Raw genomic sequence first — 13,849 nt, forward strand, 5'->3', positions numbered from 1 at the left:
AACCAGGCCGAGAGGTAAAATAAAACAATTTAATATTGCAGCTCCACTGTTGCTGGGAACATGAGCTAGGAATTAAAAAGTGATACCCTCTTGACAGCCAGGTTGCCATGATTTACATTTTTCTCTTGGGTATCCTCCCCCTCCACATGCATCTTCTCAGCACTTCTGAGCAAAAGGGAAAAATGAGGCAGTGTGGGAAAACATCCAGATAAACCTCAGAGGATCCGCCAAGGTTCTGATTTTGGAATCCACCAGGGTAGTGCCGTGTGATCATGAAGGATTTTTAGTAAATAGGTGTCAGATTCATGACAGCCAAAAATGCTGGGGTTGCATTTTTAAATGAAAATTAAGTTCCCAAATTATAATAATTTAAAAAAAGTTTCCTATATTCACAATTAAAAGAATAAAATCATCAGCCTGGTTGCCTTTCCATTATTTATGTTGATATTCAGTTAAAAGACAATTTTTCTTGTCCCTGTTTCTAGAGCCTAGAAATATCGATAGCACATGGAAATATTCAAAGGGGAAAAAGGATCTTTGGCAGCTGGAAAGGTACTACTAGGGGCCACCAGCTGCCTGAGAGGCTCAGAAGACCACTGAGAATGGGGACCAACTCATTAGCTGAATGCCTTATTTATAATGGTCACCAGTGAAATACCTCAAAAGCTGACATTACACTGTCATCTTTAAGCCTCAGAATTAGCAAATGGGCACTTTCAATGGGTAATAAATTGATACAATGAAAGTCCTTGTCTCAGCCTGCATGCAGAATATGGAAAGTGATCTGACAGTAGCTTATGCCCTACTCATATTTTAAGATTTTCTTCATGACTGTGATGACTGTACAGGTTATTTTGAAGTTGGAACAATTCTTCAGTGAAGGATTGCATTAACACTATGCACCTTACTTTGCAGTGAGAACTGCAAACACAAAATGAGATTTGTCATTATGCTAGTTAGTCTGCTGACAAATGAGAAACCAATCTGCTATACAGAGGAAGAGATCAAAGAAAGAAAAATACGTATCCAATCTACACAGGTAAAATATAGGCTGCTCAAGGTTTAAAAATTAGTCAAACTTTATTTTTAAGACAATAATAATTACAATATTAAAAGGAATGGGGAAAATGCAGGTAAGCTTTGGCCATAATTGTTGAGACTCGCAGAAGATAAGTTCGAGGAAAACAACATTGAAAGTTAGAGGATTACATTAAACTTAAAGGATAGCAACACCTAGATTTATGTGCACTGTCTGATGGTTTGTAAGACAAAGGAGAACTGCATTTTGAGCCCAAACCACACTATTTTATTCAAAGGAATAAATGGCCCCATGGCAATCATATGGCTGGTTCATGGGGCCTACTCATAGACCAAAGTACAGAGGATTTCACCCTGAAAGAGCAATGGATGGACGGGGGAAAAAAAATTACATGGGTTTTTAGGGTTGATGAAGGAATAGAGCACAGATTTTACACATACACCAACAGACAGAAACTATTTTGGAATTAGAGAATAAAACTGGATTGAAAACAACCTGCTTCTCAGCTTGAACTCCCACTGTCAGAGGTTTTTCCTAACTAAAGGGTTAAATACAGAGCAGCCAGTCCCACACAGTATAGGGTGGAAGAGAGGGACTGTCATTTGAAACTTGTTCTGATTAAGAGAATGAAGCAAGGGAAAAAGACTAAACCAACAATAACCAAAGGTGTAGGTGGTTGGCTTATAGGACCAGGCCTAACTTCTCCAAAAATCAGTGGCACGGCATTATCTCATGCCAGCCAAGGGTCCCATTGCCCATCACTCAGCTGCAAAAATTCTCTGAAATAGTAGCCAGAAAACTGCTAGAGAGCACTGACCCCAGTCACAGTTCACAAGTGAAAATGCTGTATTAGGAATATAAGATAGTGAGGGGATGGTAGAAGGGATGTTGCAGGGTCCCTCTGAGCTTGCTGGAGACTTGCAGTTGTGACGGCTACACCCCAGTATCTTATGGAGGAAACACAATAACCAACTGTTGCTACTCCATCCTCCTCCTCTGCAATGGCCAGAGCCTTTAGTTGTTTCAGGAGCAGACACAGACCATCATAAAGAAAGATGCATCTGGTAGGGTATTCCACAGGAGAAGTACCACTACAAGAGGTAGTAGTAAATTGACTGACCTTGAGCAGACAGACCATTTGTCTCCTTTCTGCAATCCCAGTATGTAAATTGGAAAATGATGCTGTATTAATCGAGAAGAATTAATAGCCATGGAAGCTAAGTTGCTTTTCAAATTCAGTACATCCCTGCTTTGGGGGTTTTGTTGGTGTTTGGGTTTTTCTGCTCATCTTGCATACTTCTGAGTGTACACAGACTACCCTTTATGGCTTCTCCTCACACTTTTTGCATTCCTCAAAGGGGTAACTTGAGCACAGAGATTAAAAGAAGTTAACATACCTGGATCTGCTGAAAAAGCTTTGCATACCTTGCAGTCTGCACCACTTCTACAAAGCCAAGAAACCAAAACCTCACTTTCCCCAAGGTGCACTCTCTTCCTTGCTCTGACTTAAAGACTAGGGAGAGCAACAACAAGCCAACGACAGCCCCAAAGGCAACAGCTTTCACATGATTACTCCCCTGGAGTTTAATCTAACCTTCTACACCTGACCCAAGACCTCTTGGAAAGCCTCTGATCCGTAATAGTAAATTTGGTCTTCGCTTTATGCTCTCTGTGTAGAGCCTAGAGAGTGAAGGTCTCACCCTAACACTCCTCAGCCCTGGGCTGGTTCATATTCAGCCCCTCAGTGTGGACCTGGCTGGCCAGGCACACCTTGTATTAGCAGCCTTAAACTGAGCAGGATTAACTGCTGGGAAGGCGCTGGGCACCAGGCCACGGCTGTGTTTACATAAGAGAAAATGGACCTCACAGAGACAGTTTGCAAACACCACAAGACGAACTTTTGTAAACTCCCTTGGTTTAGTCATCTTTCCCCATCTGTCAGAGAAGTTTAAGTGAGATTGAAAAAACACAGGAAATTACTGTGTATTCCAAGTAGTCATGACTGAGCGGCTTGGCTGTTACATGGGATGCCTTGTGGAAGATTCGCATCTCCTAACATTTCCAGCAGGATCCTTTGCAACGCTTTCCTGGCTACGATCGTTTAGCAGGCTCTGCACACCCTGCCAGGAAAAGCCTCTGGGGTGCTTTGTGCAGCTGTGGAAAAGCTCATACCAGTACTGAGAAGCCCAAATGGTGACCTCCAGAAAGCAAGGGCAGCCCCTTTCTTCGAGGTTACAAAGCAAGGGTTGGACAATGAAAAGGTCAGGTCCCTCTGGGAGGCTTCTGCATCAGGGTTATATTCACTGAATAAAACACCAGATGAAATCCTATACCCCACAGCAGTTTAAACCTTTCTCTGATGTGACTGACTGGCTTTTTTTTTGTGATAAAACTCAAGAAACTTCTTTTATCAAGGTTCCTGGCATGAGTAAGCAGCAATTGCATTTGCTATACCTCTTACTACATCTTTAGCTCAAGAAGGCAATGAAAGGACACAAGTCAAATCCAGGCTAGAAATCACCTTCACATCTCTACTTTGGCCATAGCCCTCTAATTACCAGATCACTACCACAGCAGCTGGAAAAGCCATTTGGGGGTGGGAGGGTGTCACAACTGGCATGAGCCTCCAGAGGGGCCAGAAAGCAGCGGAGATACACTGCACCCTGGTTAGTTTGTTTAAATTTTAGCTCATGCGGTGGCTCTGAACCAACTCCCTGCTTCTCCTGTGCAAACCCAAAGGGAGGTGACATCCACCAAACCACCCTGGCAGTGTGTCACGGTCATCAGCGAAAGGACAGATGGTAGATGAGGGATGCAAAAGCAGGATGGAGAGTGCACAGAAAGACGAAATGTGAAAAAAGTCTCTACCACAATTTTGCTTTGGGGTGTAACACCTTCAGGACTGAAAGAAGCACTTCATTTCTGCGTCTCAGCCTGTGTCTGTTTTCTCTCTGGAACCAGCTGCTATGCTGGCACTGCACATCGGTGCCAGCTGAGGCTGTCTGAGTGCTGGGGATGCTTAAGTAACCATGTTAAGCTGTTTCAACAGATTAGCTAATACAGTAAAAATAGTAAAATTTTACCAAAAACAGTGAGTATGTATGAAGCACAATGATATTATGCCATGTGCTTTAAAAAAGGAACACAATTTTTTCAACTCAAATGAACTGTGCGTTTTCAAGAGAAATGTATTACCTGGATTCTGAAGATAACACTTCTGTTCCTAGCGACAGTAAAATAGATGTGACAACAGAAACATCTTTTTCTGTTGCTGTTTGCCATGTGCTGAAAGGCAAACACTTTATAGTCTTACACTCTAGAACCAGAGTGTCATGATAGAGAGTAAAGCAATCTCCCTAAAAAGAAGCTTTCTGTCCAGTTCTTCCTGGCAGGTAGGCCAGGATCAAGTTCAGGAACATTCATTTAGCAGCTATGTGTGGGACATTCAGATGAAAGACACTAGTATAATCTTGTAAAAGACCTATTTCTTGAAAATCTGTGATACTAGCAAAATGTCCTTAGTACTGGAGTGTGCAGTGGGGAAAAGGCCTATCAGGTTTACAGTCTTCACATGTCATAAATCAACCCAAATTTAAACCAGGAAATCCATTCAGCCTAGCCCAGGCCAGAAATCCTATCAAGGTCTACTGCATTTCTGGCAACTGGACAAGGGTCTTCCCAAGTCTCTTTTCTAACATGAAATACCTATGTCTCTTCTGAGGCAAACAAGGTAACTCACTGGACTCCTGAGTCCAATACATATACCTTCAGTATTTGCTATTATTTTGTGAGGTAGGGTCCAGACAAAGACCACTTATCCACAGGCCAACCTTCATTAGATGACATTTCATCCCTTACAGACCCTTATGACAATAAGATTGTCCAGAGCTGTAACAGGTTAATTTCTACATGTCCCTGGAACTAAAGAAGTCATTAGAGAGGCCAGAGTAGACAGAGTTCTGCTGATCCATCACTGTAGCTTGTGCAAATTCAACTGAGAAGCCTCTGCGACAGGTTATGTGTGCAGGCTTGTTCTTGAAGACCAAGGAGCCCCTTAGGGTCAGAAAGCTTTCAGCCCCCCCAAAAGTGTTAGGTGATTTGTGGTTTGGGCAGCATTTGGCCAGGTGTTTTCCTTGGCTGAACATGCAAGTCTGCAGAGAATCTGTTGCTTCTCAGTGCACCTTCAGACTGTCCTAAAGGCTCCTGAAACCCCGAGAAGGCTGAGCTCCCTCATGGACCCAGCTTGAGGGGCACAGTCAACTGCCACGTAACCTCTTCAGCAGTGAGGAGTTTGATTAAACGGCATTTTCTTCGGTGAGGGAGGGGAACATGGGGGAAAGGACCCAGTAGCCATTGGAGATGTAAAATTAAAATGAATTTTGGTCATTTTAATAAATATATATCAAGGAAATTTCACTTTACTACAACAACACATTAGTGTACAAGCATCTAATATTTAAGCTTAAAACATCAAGCGTTTATCAAATATTGGAAAAGAGCAGACATTACTAAACTATCTGGGTATAACACAAGAAAAATCAGTTTTTTTAAAAAATTGGTCCTTGTGGACAAATGTCTAAATTATGATCCTACTCATACACTGTATGAATGAGATCTATATTTAATATTATTATTATTAATAAAAAAGCTTCTGTCTTGGAGAAATCAGGTGGGACTTATACTTCCTTTATTTGTCACTCTTCACAATGATAACCCTTACAAACTTATCAGTTTAAACTCACCTGATTTCGTAAAGGTTATCACTGATTGACATCCTGCTCTCTTTTGTGGTCACTTTAGCTGTGGAGGGGGGGGCTTTTTTCCAGTGACCACTGGTCCTTCTGACAACAGACCATTCCGTTTGCAAATGTGGCTGTGGGGTGCACACGCTACCCAAAATAACCATGGCTCCAGAGGATTCAGGCTGAACCAATGAAACCCAGAACAGGTGGTCTCAGAAACAGAGACCTGGCTGACTCCAGTGCCAAGCCTGGGGGAGCTCGGGGCAGTGTCCCCCCAGCGATCCTCATGCCCTGTGCTGAGCTGGCTGTTCCCCCAGCACAGAGGTGGTTTCCACCCTTTGGACAAGAAGCAAGAGAGCATGTTGCTTCAGTGCATGATGCTATGGGAACAGCCAGCTATTTATGAGTCAGCTGTGGCTTGGATGTGGCTATTTTGCTGAGCGCATCCTGCCAGTTGTTATAGGGATTGTGGGAACTAATTAATTTGGTGGATCTAAGACTCACTCTCAGTCCAACCCCGAATAATGTCTTCTGGTCATTTCAAACAGCACACTTTTGCAAACCATCTACCTAGGGATGAATAAATGTTGCACTCAGCCACTGAAATCTCAGCTCATTTCTCCAAAATTTTCTTTTTTAAAATTAAACCCCTTACATTCATTCAGATAAAACCGTGTTTAACGTCACATTATTAATTAACATTGTGCTTCTTGCCTTCTTTTCTTGTCTTTTTTTTAAATCAACAGCAAAAGTCATAGAAAACTCCCGCATGCTTTTGCAATCTAAAAGAGAGAAATTATGCAAAACAGAATAAAGTATAAAACATGCCACTGGTTCATGAACTTCATTATACGAAGAAGGAAAAAAAAAGAGCCCAGCAACAGACAGTTGCCATAGAAACACTCAAGCATCGAATGCTTGTTTACAAGAGACATCTCTCTATTGTTTCTTAAATCCCTTCCTAAGGATAGCAAATCAAAAAGCAATTGAGCATCAAAAAGGAAGAACAGAGATGTTTGAATAGGAAGTTGAACTCAGTACTTCAAAGGTTAAAGGTTTCTAATAATATTGATCCACCCTGTGGGTTTTTTTTTTAATCTCTGTTTAGGTTAAATCCCTGCTGTATCACTGATTCATACTTAATTTTCACGCTGGCAAAAATTAAGACAAAACGTAAGGCACCAAAAAAAAATCTGCCCTGTATAACAAGCCTCATTAGTTATTACAGCCGAGGTGAAAACACGCAAGTACTTGAGCTGCATGTCTCATTAAGATCCCATAAACAGGTTATTTCTTTATGCTATGTCCTATTTTGTCAGTTGAACAAGATGCTGAATCCAGGAATTCAAGAGTATCAGTACAAAACATAAGGATGGTTTATTCCTAGTCCATGAAGACAGTCCTTTGTCAGAAGGAACACCGAGTTACAAGGAGCACATCATCCTTGCTGGTAGCATCAATTTGTTTACCAGACTTCTAATTCCTTGGTAAACATAATGGAGGTTCTTCTTAATTAATGGCAGACTTCTTGGGGGCGGGGATATATAAAACGATATGTTTTCCCCATCTGGCTGATTGGCATTTTCAGTAATGAAAGCTACACCATAGCTACACCAGTCTCAGCAGTAACGCAACTGCGTCCTTTATGAAGTCACCATATTTATAAATAGCCCGCTGATGCAGATCACAGAGTATCTTTACGCAATCTGCTCTCCAGTCATTTAGAACTACATGCCATGTTTGTGGCATGATTGTACCATTTGTAGAAAACTATAAAAAATCCATTCAAAATAAAAATTTGATAGAGAAAGAACGTGCCGTGCATGCTTCAACAGAGCAAGAAAGATGCCTCATATTTTACTTCCTTTGTTGCAGCACATTTTATTACTTGGTAAAGATTCCTTTTTCCTCAAGGATTTTTTCCAAGATTCACTTACGTTGCTCTTGTCATTACATCCAGTCTCAAAATAGTCATAAAATTTGCCTCTACATTCGACAGCATGGGTGCCTCTTACAGGTTCACAGTTTAGAGCAACGTTCCCTTGCTCAGGTTCATTACCTCCTTTCTCATCATTAAATTTTGCTTTTTCCTGATTACTGTGAGACCTGCCATTAGTGATGAATATTTCATTAGCAGGTATCTGGTCATCACTTCTGTAAGAAGGTGCACTGCCAACGTCATAATCCACCTGCTGGGAACAGCTTGGCAAAGAAATGGGGGGGGAAGAGGAGGAAGAGGAGGAGGAGGAAGAGGAGGAAGTATTTTCTGTACCAGCATTAACAGAGTAGGGCAGATTTAAATAGTGACTGCCACATTCTTGATAGAAGCAGCACATGTGGAGCTTCTCATACTCCTCCTTTGCCATCCGAAGGCGTTTTCTGTATGGACAGTCCTGAGGCACAAACCACTCTTGTGGTGAGGTGCCACTGAAGGAGCAGGCGGAGAAGCACCAATTGTTCTGCATGATGATCTCTCCATGAATTCTCTTCATTAGATTGTTGATGAGGACGGATCTCCGCAGGTAGACTTCAGGATCGTCAATGAATTTCAGCTTTTCCAAAGACATGTAAAGAATATGGGCCCGCTCCTCAAAGACGGAGATTGTCTGAAAACGCAAAAGATACAAGATATAGAACTGAAGGCAACTGGTTTTGTTCCAGGTAAGGAGAAAGACAATGAAGCAAAGTATTCCCTCTGTGTCCCTACTTTACTATTCTCTTTCTGAGGCACCTAGGGCTGGCTTTTCATTTTGCACACCCATGTGCCTGGGAACCTGCTTTTTCTTGGCCACAGCATTCACCCAGGCTTAGGAGGTAAGTAGCTGAGTGTTACACCACAAAGGCAATTGCAGGGCATGAATCCAGGGTGGGAAAGTGAAATCCAGATGCACACATTTGGTTCTTCAATTACATTTGGGGTTAGAACACAAAATTGTTGTGCAGTTTCGCTCCAGTAATGGCTGGGGGATTTTTTTTGCAAATGGACCCAATTCCATCATCCCCTGTAGGGCTTCTAGACAGCTCTGAAGCCAAGTGAGGGTCCCTCCTGCAGCGTCAAGGTTTGCAAGACACAGCCAGCAGCCATCGCCTCATGCAGCAAGTGCTGGAGCATTTCATCTGCTGGCAGTGGAAGAGGCCCTCCAGCGAGGAGGTCTCCATTCGCCAGGCTCTCTTACACTGCTCTTGTGTACAAAAGTGCATGCAGGGAGGGAGGCAGGGAGAAACCCATCTCAAAGCATCACAGCATCTGGAGAGCAGCTGTTGGCCTGCGTACTACACCCTGCGCTCTATGGGACCAGCGGGAACACAGATAGGCAGGGACAAGGTCAGGAAACGAAGAGAGGATAGGAATTTGCAGAAATCCTGGCTCGACGCCCACAGATTTGTTCTCCCTTCCATGGTCCTTCCAAGACTCCCTTTCTCAGCACTGGCAGCATAAGCAGGTTACTGCCCCCAGGAGGCCCCGGATTCTGCATTGTAATCGCTACCCTGGGAATCAAAATAAGAGAGGGGGCAACGCATGCTACTGTAAGCAGTACTAACTAATTTTCATTTTTAGTAAGAATTTGGTTTGCGTAGGAGGAGAGCAGCATAGCACAAAGAGAGACTGCTCTAAATCCCCCCCATCTGTGGCTTGATCATTCTTCCCTTTCCCACATGGTTACAGCATTTTTGCAGAGTGGAAGTCGTAGCTATGAGGACTAAAAGAGCTTAAAGCACAGCTGCTTTTCACATCCATTCAGCTCTCCTCAGCCCTCTAGCTCTTTCCACAGCCTGGTCATGTCTGCGAGGCTTAGAAGCAGCACAGTGCCTCACAAAAACAAAAACTGGCCATAATTTCTTGCAAGTTCACAGCTGAAGCTCTTTGCTAGAGAGAGTAATTTTCTATAATAAATGACTCATTTTAAAGTATATTAAGCCTATAGGTTAATTTGGGTCCTTTATACCTGCTGCAGCAACAGTCTGTGAAGCCATAAAAGCCTGGAGCAAACCAGTAAGCCTTGAACTGGGATTCTCCTGGAGATACATCTTGGAGGGACACCAGTAGGTACAAGTTGTCAAAGGTTTTCTACTACAGATTTGCCAGCTGCCCTCTGGAAAGTGATTCTGGGCTCTACCATCATAACCTCTATGGGACAAGTAATCTCAGCACATAACTCTTTATTGGGCAGCGAAGGTATAAGCGCGTAAGAAATTCAAGGAAACCTGGCGGGCATCCTCCCTCTGCCAGAGCTTAGTGCTGGAAAGCAAAAGATGTATTTGGGCCAAACAGAAAAAATTGGTGACACAGAGTTTCTGAGGTGATACACCTCTATAACAGCACAAAACCGTGGTTGGGCCTAGTTTACCAGTACCCCTACAATTGTTTTTATTGCTGTGCGAAAGGGCTAAGAAACTATTCCTCCTCTTCTTTGCAAGGAAATTAATCATCGAAACAAAAATCCAACAACCTAGTAAAAAAGAACAAAACTGTCTGAAATTGGAGAATGATGAGACATGTAAAACATGCTCACTAAACAGAGCACATTTTTCAACACCCTTGGTGCTGTTTATTCAGTGCTCTGGCAGCAGACTGGATACTTTCTGAAATTAACTGTGGGGCAGTTTTTCACTTTCCCAGTCCAGGTACCACTTGCAGACAACTCCTACTTGTAGCATTGAGGTACACTCTAAGGTCCTTGGAAACTGAACTCAGCACTACTCAGCACTTCTGCTCTTCCGAAATCCCTCCTCTATCACCAATAGAACATGGGTAGCAGTGGTCCGCCATGGGCCAGGTACCATCCAACAAAGTCAAGGTGGTGTCTCAAGGCATGAACTATCCCCAGGCACTTCACCCCAGGTCTTCAGTTCCAAGCAGGACTGAGTCCTTAATGAAGAGAAGCATAAAATCTCTCACAAAAAAGTTAGATTTAAATTTGTGTATTTGTTAGCCTGGGAAACATTTGTTCTAATCCCTCCCTTGAAAATTTTCATTAAAAAAATATTCTTTCATCTACTAATCTGGTTTTTTTGAGTTATTAGTTTTCTAATAAACAGGATTAAACACGGAAGGAACTTGTACTTGCTTTCCAAGTCACTCTGCTTTTCTAGAGGACCTGTAACCCGTGTGGGGTACATGGAACCTCTTACTATTTTCTGCCCTGGAAAAAAAGTTTTGAATGAGTGGGGAATCTTTTACTTATGTTCTTCCCTTCTGCTGTTCAAATGCTGTTACAGAGCTGTTTCTGAAAGCATGACATAAACTAGCTAAGAACAAAATAGTCTGAAAAAAAGTTATTCTCAGCATTTCTATTTACAGTTGTTATTAACGAAGAAACGCCTTCGCTTCTTAAGCAATTCGATGACAATACAACAATAAATGTGAAGAAGTGGCAACTATTTGTTTCTGAGCAAGCAGCTGGATGATTCTCCTAATTTCAGCAGAGTATTTCAGCCTTCTGGAAATGGGTCAATTGAGTGTTACTAAGCATCTGAAACTCGGAGTAAAAATAATGACTATTAGAAGACATACTTTATGTGTACAGCTGCTGAGTGGTGGATGAAAATCCTCTTCTTCCACATATTTCCTTTTAAAGTATGTGATCTTGGATGTTGTTACAGGATTTGAAATTCCCCTGTAATGTGATCCTGTGGGTAATAAATCAGATATGACAAATGACATGCGGTTTGCCGGAGGTTCTCCAAACAAAATACTTTTCATTTCCCTTCGCGCTACAGGAGAACTCCGCCGCATATTTTCGCATCTATTCGCAGCGATCAGAAATAAACCCTCGCCTAACTAACACATCGCCCGCCAGCCGCCCGGGGACCGATGTGACGGGCAGCGGGGGGGAGCCGGGGCCGCCGCAGGGCGCTCGGCTGCCGGAGAACTTTCCACCTCCATCGCTCCGAGGATGCCGCTGCGACGGCGCCCGGCAGCCCCCGCGCACCTGCGGCCCCGCTCGCCCGCGGGAGACCTCCCGCCCTCCGCCCGCCGCCGCCGCGCCTCCCTCCGCCGGCAGACCTTCGTGCCGCCGGTGGCCGCCGCGTTCCCCCCGCGGCGGAGCGGTGCCTACCTGCGGCTGGGGGCCCGGGGGCCGCCGGGGCCGGGGCCGGGGGGGCGGCGGGGCCGGGGCGGCCGCAGCAGGGCGGCTCCCAGAGGGCGCGGTAGGCGGCGAGGTCGGCGGCTCCCTCGGCGGCGATGGGGCGGCCCAGCCGCTGCATGGGCAGCACCAGGGTCATCGCGGGCGCCGGCACCTGGAAGCGAAGCAGCGCGGTGACCGCCCGCCGCCCTGCCACCTGCCCCCCGCCCCGCGGCGTCCCGCCCCCCGCGCCCCCCCGGCAGCCAGACCTCTGCGCACACGTATATTAAAAACATACGCGTGCCGATATCACATGGACGCACGTTTTCTTTTCCCCCTTCTTGCGGCAGGAAAATGAGCGGAGCCCTCTGTCACAAAGGGCGCGGGGTCCCCCGCACCGGGAGTTGGTGCGCGCTCCCCCCGCGCCGCCCCCGGCCGCGCTCCCGCTGCCCCCGCCGCCCCGGCCCCGGCGGCGCTCACACACCGGCACGGATCCGCTCACTGGCTTCCCATTTCCTCCCGGCGGTGCTGGCACGGCGTGTTCGGCACCGGAGGGGGTGCGAGTCTGCCTGTCTGGGTGCGTGTGTGTGTGTGTGTGCGGTGGGGTGTGCGTGTGTGCCTGTGTGTGAGAGAGAGAGCGCGCCCAGCAGTCCGGGATCGCGTTCCTTTCTTCTTTCTTCCCTCCCAAACGACACAGACAGCGGAGACTTAGGTAGTTGTTTCCACTAGCCCCGATCGGACTGAACTGGATCTGCCTCCAGTCAAAACACTGCGAGACTAAGACAGAAAATTGGCTCCGGTTTCACGCCGTGAGTTGCGGTCCCACCGGAGCCAAGCACAACATCGGCGGAGCGGGCGGAATATTAAGCAGGAGCGGGGACTCCGGGGCCAGCTCCGGGCTGCGAGCTGCCTCCTGCCGCGCCAGCGGGCGGGAGGGGAGGGGAGGAGGGGGGGAAGGCGGCAAACTTTCTGCGAGGGGCGAGGGATGAGTTCATCATAGTCACCTACTTCTTGGCAGAGGAGCGCGGAACAATGCGCCCAGACACAGCCCGACTCCTCCCTCCCCTTCCTCCTCCTCTCTCCAAGAAAGCGGGATGTAGTTTCTCTTCGGCGCAACCCTCCGGAGGAAGACGAGGGCCCGAGCAGGCGGCGAAAAGGAGGGGCCGCAGGTGGGCAGGTGGAATTTCAGCAATTGTTTGTGTTAGCAGCTGAGCGCTCTCGAACAAGAGGAAAAAATAAACCGCAGCAGAAGAGGGAGGAAAAATAAATCCTTCACATCTGCCAGTTGTTTTCTTAAATCCTGGAAGAATGCAAAAGGCTGCTACTTTATTCAGAAACGGCTTCCAGCATGCACTGTCTGTGTCTTGGATGCATGCGTGCATGGGTCTGCTCTGCCTCCTCACTGAAGCAAAAATGGGAGGCGAAGGGACAGTCAGCCGAGTCCCCAAGCAGTTTGCCTGAGTAAAGGTCACCAGACCTCACTGCAATCGGACTGACCCTTCCTCAGAGTCAATTTACTGCTAAAGCACTGCTAAAGCCCTCAGTCACTTTCTTGCAGTAGCCCCTTCATGCCATCTTGCTTTTTCTAAGATGCCATCTTGCTTTTTGCCAAGAAGCAGCACAGGGAATGGCAAGCCACTGGCCTGGCCCATTGGAAGTTATCCCTGACACAAATAGGCAATATATATTATTTATTCCCCCCACTTTTTGTTACCAGCCGAGTACCAATGCATGAAAGGAATGGTCAAAACAAGTGGGTCAGTCTGCTGACCTAACAACAGGGCCAAAAATTGGTCCAAGAAGCAGCTAAAAAGTCATATATTTTGTGTCTGAAAAGATTACGCCATTATTAGAAAGCACCAATGGACTCTTCTCATTAATCTACACTGAGGAATCATTCACAGGGACACATCAATCTTCTCACATTGGCATGATGTCAACACTCAGTGTTTGTCCTGAGAGAATAAAGGTTGGAAGAAACTCGCTGCTGCTTCGGGAAAGTC

At 45.6% G+C, this 13,849-nt stretch overlaps 1 protein-coding gene across 1 annotated transcript; it reads right to left on the reverse strand.

Annotated features, from left to right (window-relative positions):
• Positions 1-3,422: 3,422 nt before the first annotated feature.
• On the reverse strand, positions 3,423-12,852 carry SERTAD4 (SERTA domain containing 4). The gene is made up of 4 exons (XM_027641384.1): positions 12,331-12,852; positions 11,841-12,021; positions 11,297-11,412; positions 3,423-8,387 (listed from the first exon to the last, which is right to left on the reverse strand). The coding sequence occupies exons 2-4, from the start codon at positions 12,004-12,006 to the stop codon at positions 7,632-7,634; spliced, it is 1,038 nt and encodes a 345-aa protein (XP_027497185.1). The 5' UTR covers positions 12,007-12,021; positions 12,331-12,852; the 3' UTR covers positions 3,423-7,631.
• Between the last annotated feature and the right edge of the window lie 997 nt (positions 12,853-13,849).

This window comes from Corapipo altera, unplaced genomic scaffold (assembly GCF_003945725.1).
Source record: "Corapipo altera isolate COAL_440 unplaced genomic scaffold, ASM394572v1 48b, whole genome shotgun sequence".
NCBI lineage: Eukaryota > Metazoa > Chordata > Aves > Passeriformes > Pipridae > Corapipo > Corapipo altera.